General features: G+C 47.7%; 1 protein-coding gene across 1 annotated transcript; it reads left to right on the top strand.

Annotated features, from left to right (window-relative positions):
• Window positions 1-5,161: 5,161 nt before the first annotated feature.
• LOC145937785 (uncharacterized) lies at window positions 5,162-5,944 on the top strand. The gene has a single exon (XM_083041161.1). The coding sequence runs from the start codon at window positions 5,162-5,164 to the stop codon at window positions 5,942-5,944; it is 783 nt and encodes a 260-aa protein (XP_082897287.1).
• Window positions 5,945-7,255: the final 1,311 nt, after the last annotated feature.

Consider the following 7,255-nt stretch of genomic DNA (forward strand, 5'->3'; position numbering starts at 1 on the left):
ACAGGTTCTTGGATCGCATCGGGCCTTCAGAATCAGACGATTCGGACGAAGACCGCAATTGGACCGGACCAGGAACCGCTCTTGGTGCGGCGATCATAGAAATCGAACAATACGAAAATAAGCGAATCGATTTGACGGCAGATATATTTCTTCACTGGTCAAATCTGAAATATAAATGGCCGTATCTTTCTGAAATAGCATTAACCATACACGCCGTACCTGCAACCCAGGTAACGGTCGAAAGAGCCTTTTCTGCTATCAAGTTCATATTGAATGATCTTCGGTACAGACTATCTCCTACTCATTTAGAGCAGATTACTATTCTGAAATTAAATTCTTCTTCCTAAGCTTATTTATTTAGTTAATTAGGCAATTAGTTTTTCAAAGTTTGTTTTTTAGCAATCATACAGATAGTTTATTTTTGTATGCAGAAGAAAAATTGATTAATTTAAACTTATAAATTCTGAACCATTACTTGTCTACATAACACCTTCATTATTAGATGCCTACCTATTATGAGGAAAAAGGTTTTTCCCAAAAAATGTTTTTCTTTCCAATACTGACCTAGTGACCTAATGTTGAATTTTATTTTTATGAGTTACCTACGTCAATTACAGAGAGCAAGTTTTTTTTCGTTATAAACTTATATTTTTATTTAAGTAATAAAGTTCTGATTTAATCTATGTATTATTTTATGTTCATTATGTTTTGTAGAGTTAAATTGTTCTTGATAGATTTTTCAAATAAAGACTTTTTTAAACATCATTTTTTCAGGATTTCTCTTATGTTTTCTCAAATCGATGGTACAATCAACGTTTTCAATACTATAAGGTTTGACTGGGATTTAATTTGGAAACAATCTTATATAGGACTCTGTAGAAAATCGATATATATATATATATTTATAGTATATGATATAATCCTCGACTATTACACGTATGTCAAAATCTTGTTTTTTTAGATAATTTTCCATGAAAAATTAGGTATATCTCCTAAACGGTTATTCTTATCGATTTAATTGTGGTCTCATTCGATTAAGCGTGCAAAAATCCTGTAAAATATGCCATCCTAACAGTGACTAATTGTTGTTTCGTAGTCAATAAATCAGGCTGAGTTTTATTTTTGAGGGAAATATTTTTTGCTTAAGGAATAACATTTATTTTTGAGTGTTTTATTTTCTCTCAAAAATAACTCTCACGGTGTAATTTTTAAGCAATTAACTAAGAAATAAAAGTTGCACTTTGATGAAAATCTGTCGCACTTTGAAGAAATAATTTTTAAAAATGGAAAATAAATATCAGTCATGACATGATCTTTTTCTCCCAAAAAAATTATTATCGATTTCAATCCCTGGACAGAACTATTGTGAAGAAGGTTCCATAAATCTTTATCTTGCGATGCATTGTAATGCTAAACTTGCGACAAGCATTTGATGAATTACTAAAAATGTTCAAGCACTTAATATTTTAAGATTCTATCCGTAATTATATTTACGAAGCCTTATTGTTAGTCATTAAACGAGTTCGATAACGAACCCAAGATCATTAAGATTTATTTTGTAAATTATTAAATGAAAAGATTTACAAATGAGGCCTACGTAGATATAATTAAAGAGAATATTTTACTATAAACATTAAAACAGAATTAAATCATCCGAGAACAAGAAAATTCTCGATATTACGTTACGGAATCATAATTCTATAATTCAGAAATAATTTGATCCTATCTTATTGCATTAAAACTCAAGTTTAACTATAAATTATCAAACCTTAAGAATTTTTATTAAATAATGTGGCGGTACTCACCACAAGAAGCGCGGCGACGCTTCCGTTGCCGCCGCTAGGCGGCGCGCGCCGGGAAACTAATCCGAACGGCGGCGCGAAGGCTACATATACGCGCGCCGCGCAGTACCGGGCACCTCCGCTAGGCGTCGCACGCCAAGTTCCCCTTCCCCGAAAGTGAGAAACAGTTTATCGGGTATATAAAGGGGACCCCCGCAGAGAAAACAATAATCTGCCCACGCATTTTTTACAAGCGCTCGGCGCTCTACCAAAAGAAGACGCAGAAGAGGCAACAAGATTCTGGGCGCCAAGGAAAATATTCCTCCTCCTCTGGAGGAGGCCACGGTACGAAGACGAACCCAGCCAACGCCGCTTCATCTCCTCAACAAGAGGAAGCAATGACCCGGCGCATCCTCGCCTGCCTCTGGCGCCCTGCGCCCCGACACCGGCGCTCCGCGCCAACAACCCGGCGCTCCGCGCCAACGACCCGGCGCATCCTCGCCTGCCTCTGGCGCCCCGATACCGGCGCCCCGCGCCAACAACCCTGCGCTCCGCGCCAACGATCCGGCGCATCCTCGCCTATCTCTGGCGCTCTACGCCAAACCGAAGACACCTCTCGCCCTGCCACCGGCGCCTCTACACCGTGGTCGCAACGAGGAAACGGGGAGGACGAGTTAAATACGTACCGATCAATTATCTTACACAGACACAAAAACATATGTAAATAATGTAAATATAATGTGTTAACGATAACTAAAAATCTCGTTACTGCGTACATCTCCGCATCCAATTACCTGTCCCTTTTTTTTGTTGCGCTGGGGAAACCTTCATAGGTACCCATGCCTCCGGGATGAGTACACGGGGATGAGTATATGTGGGATTGCTTGTTCCCCTTAACCGAGCCACGAATGGTTCGGTTAGGGGGCCCAAGCCCTACCCACTAAAACCCCAGCGGGTGTCCTTGCTCGGGCGTTGGTGGGGAGCGCGGGGGATGCCGGTATCCCATGCCTTTCCCGCGCCCCCGCCAAGCCGTCTCCGGGGAAACATCTCTCCCCTATGGATGAGATGTCCCCCCGTCCGCTCAATGTGCGGATCCTTCCGGGTTGTGATGCAGAGGGGACACCATCTCCACATCACGCCCTCCCTTTGTTAGTGGGGCGCGGTGCCTGCCCCCCGGCTGCGGCATCCCTCTGCCTCCCAAATGAGTAGCGGAATCGACCAGCGGCCAAGGGGGCCTTCCTCGAGGTTCGAGCGGATCGCCTCGACTTGCGTCGGCGCGAACCGCCCTTATCCCTCTCGCGAGGTCTTCGGAGGAAGGACGCCAGACTAAGCGTCCAGCGTCCCCCCGGAGACCTCATCCCACCCCAGTTTTGCTTGTAGCGGGACGGGGCCCGACCCTCCCCCGGCCCCCACCACGGTGATTTCCTCGCCCGGGCAGCCAGGAGAGAACTCTCTCATAGAAGGAGGAAAAAGCCCTCCATTCCTCATCTGTCTCCCCACCGACTGCTGCCGCCGCAACAGCCGGCAGGGAGGCGTCCACCCTCACTGCGGCCACGAGAGCCGCTCTTTCCTCAGCCCATGCGGGGCACTCCGTTAGTGTGTGCTCCGCCGTGTCGCACTCGTGGCCGCAGTGATGGCACCGTGCGCTCCTTCCCTATTCGGCACAGGTATTCACTGAAGCAACCATGGCCGGTGAATACCTGTGTCATCCGATATGTGACTCCGCCCCGAGTTCTGTTCAGCCACTGGACTAGGTGGGGTTTTATTGCCTCGACCGTCCTCCGGCCGGGCAGGCTGGGATCTTCCAACATAACCGACCATCTTTCAATGAGGACGCGTCGGGCTTGCCCCCCCAGAGTACGCCGGATACCGTCAGTTATTATTATCCCTGCCTGTTGCAACTCCCGTACTCTCCTGTACACTTCAGCGTACATACGGGCGAGGAGTTTCACGGGGGGCACTCCTGATTGGAGATGTCCCATTGGACCAGACAGATGTCATTACATCGCCAATGCCACCCCGCCCTCATCCACCACGGACCCCGAGATCGAGCGCACTCTCCCAATCAAGGGTGGATCGCCCGACCCGGAATCCGTACTGGTCTTCATTTAAATTTGGACCCTCCCGAGACAGGTGCCGGACGAGGCGGTCGCAGATAATCCTCTCCAGGATTTTACCCGCCTCGTCCAGCAAACACATCGGCCAGTACGCGGAAGGTTGATCCCGCGGCTTGCCCTCCTTTGGAAGGAGGACTATGTTTGCCTCCTTCCAAACTGGGGGGAATTTTCCCTCTCTGAGGCACGAGTTGTACACGTCTCTCATCTCTTCATAGAGCTCCGCGTGAGCGAGTCGCCATATTCTCCCGGGGATGCCGTCCGGACCGGGAGCTTTACCGCTCTTAACTCTCCAGACGACGTCCCTTAGCTCGCCCCTCGTGACACACATGTCCTCCTCGTCCCACCCTACTTTCCTCTCTGGAATGGGGTTATTTAACCCGTCTTCCATTACGGGAAACAGGGTGTCAATTACTTGCTGGACGAGGAGAGGATCCAGTGTCTCTGTCACTGGGGACGCCTCCTGTTTAAGCTTACCCAGCACCATCTTATAGGGGCGTCCTCATGGATCCTTATCCAGAGAGGAAACCAGTTCTCCCCAGGATCTCGCCTTCGCCATACGGATCATCTTTCTGAGATCGTCCCTGAGGGACCTGTGCTCGACCCATCTGTCCTCATGCCCTTCTCTTCTGCGTTTACGGTTGATCCGCCTTTTGGCGCGGACCACCCGCTTACGCAGCTCGGCTATTTCTTCCGACCATCAGTAGGTTCTTCGTGGTGGTCGGAAGTTGGACCTGGGCATGGAGTCGTTGCAAGCGTCCTCCCTGCCTAAGAGGGCACAGTGGATTGACGCCATAAAGGCATCACTGTCCAACTTTTTGAGGGCCCACCGTTTCTGCCTCGTCTTCTTTTCCCTGCGGCGAACTATGGTCTCCGCGGGAATGGCAGCGACGGAGAATTCCACATATTCGTGGTCGGAAAGTGTTTCCTTCTCCGTCGCCACTCTCCATCCCTTTATCAGTCTTGCTGCGAGGGGGTTTGCCCATGTTAGGTCAACAATAGAACCCCCCCGCATCCTGACGCACGTGTTTTGTGTGCCAGTGTTCATGATGCCGAGACCAAAGTCCGCCGCCCAATCCAACATAATGGCCCCTCTCCAGTCCTGTCGCGGGGACCCCCAGACGCCCGATTTGGCGTTGAAGTCGCCCGCGACGATTGCTGGACGTGGAGAGAGCCGCCTCCAATTACCTGTCCCTACCTAAGCGAGTACAAAAATAGTAGTATAATACCTACAAATTGGTGACCACCGAAGGTCAAGGTAATAAGATGACAGACGACGGGAGAGAAATCGTCCACAAGGTGGTAGTGAAAATCCCCCCTTTCTGGAACGACGAACCAGAATTATGGTTCGCGCTATTAGAGGGTCAATTCACGCTTAGCGGCATTACACAGGATGCGACGAAATATTCCTATGTCCTCTCCCAATTGGATTCTCGCCAGATAAAAGAAGTTAAGGACATAATTACGCAAGTCCCCGATGCAGATAAATATGGTACTATTAAACAGGCTCTTATCCAGCGCATGTCAGTCTCTCAGGAACAGCGGACGCGGCAATTGTTGGAGCTCGAGGAGATCGGAGACCGCAAACCCTCACAATTTTTGCGACATTTACGCACATTGGCAGGAAACAACATGCCCGACTCTCTCCTGAGGACTCTATGGCTAGAAAGATTGCCTAACCAAATGCAACTAATACTTGCTACACGCACAAAAAATCACCTCAACGACGTGGCCGAGCAAGCCGACCGCATTCATGAGATGTCATCAAGAGCAGTAGTAGCCGTCACTAATGTTCCAACGCAAAAGGGGGCATTAGAAGCACAGATACACGCACTAACCAAGCAGGTGGCAACCTTAGCCACACAGCTCTCAAGAGGCAGACCTAGGGAGAAAAACCAGGACGAAAAAAACCGAAGCCGAAGCCGAAGCCAAAATCAAGCTAGGAGCAAGGAATACAACAGAGACCACTGCTTCTACCATAATAGATTTAGAGAAAAGGCTAAGAAGTGCACACAGCCATGCACGTATAAAAAACCGGAAAAAGCCTAGGGCAGTTACTAACGGCGGCCAGTGGCCCCGCCCCAATCCCACGCCGCCTCTACGTAACGTGCCGGACTACTAAGATGCAGTCCTCGTAGACACGGGCTCCGATGTGAGCGTGTATCCCTGTTCATCAACAGAAGGACGCATGATGCCAACGGACTACGAATTGTTCGCAGCAAATGGTTCTCTAATTACAACATACGGATGGATTACGCTACAACCGAACTTAGGCCTACGACGATCATTTCCATGGCGTTTTATTATAGCAAACGTCACGTCACCAATCATCGGAGCCGACTTCCTGGCCTACTACCACCTCCTACCAGACTTACAGAAGGGAGTACTGGTAGATGGCAAAACGGAACTGCACATCAAGGGCACAGCAGAAACGGGATCCATCGAGTCAGTGAAAGTACTGGCAACGGAGAACAGATATCACCGCGTCCTGGCAGAATTCCCCGAGATTACTAGGGCTACTGCCAGTGCACGAACCAATAAACACTCCACAGTGCATCACATAAAGACTACCGAAGGACCACCAGAAGCATGCCGTCATTATTGGTAAAATTAATTTTTTTATAAATAAAATAAACATTTTAATTTGCATAAATGAGAAAAAAAGCGCGAATGACAGGGATTGAACTCGGCTCAACATCATGATAGCCACAAGCCTTAAGTTGCCGGACTACGCAGTCTTCTCGATAATCGACATAACGGAGCTGGTATACAAGGGTGGTTTGAAAAGTCCGTGCAAAAATGAAAACTACTTAATTTTTCGGGATAAACTTTTTTTATTTTTCAATGTAGTCTCCTTTTAGGCTTATACACTTCGTCCAACGCTGCTCCAGTTTGTTGATCCCTTCCAAATAATAAGATTGGTCCAACTCTGCAAAATAGGCATTCGTTTCCGCAATCACCTCCTCGTTTGAATAAAATCTCTTTCCCCCCAGCCATTTCTTCATATTGGGGAACAAGTAGTAGTCCAAGGGAGCCAAATCTGGAGAATAGGGGGGATGCGGAACGAGTTGGAACCTTAATTCCATCAATTTTGCGGCTACAACCACAGATGAGTGAGCTGGTGCGTTGTCGTGATGGAAAAGGACTTTTTTGTGGGCCAATCGTGGACGTTTTTTCTTGCAGCTCGGTTTTCAAACGGTCCAGTAACGATGAATAATATGCACCTGTAATAGTTTTGCCCTTTTCCAAATAGTCGATGAGGATTATTCCTTGCGAATTCCAAAAGACAGTCGCCATAACTTTCCCGGCCGAAAGAACGGTCTTCGCCTTCTTTGGTGCAGACTCCTCGCTGGTAATCCA

Source organism: Prenolepis imparis, unplaced genomic scaffold (assembly GCF_030444845.1).
Source record: "Prenolepis imparis isolate NDT839.2.m4 unplaced genomic scaffold, iyPreImpa1.0 SCAF_6, whole genome shotgun sequence".
In the NCBI taxonomy this organism is placed as follows: Eukaryota; Metazoa; Arthropoda; class Insecta; order Hymenoptera; family Formicidae; genus Prenolepis; species Prenolepis imparis.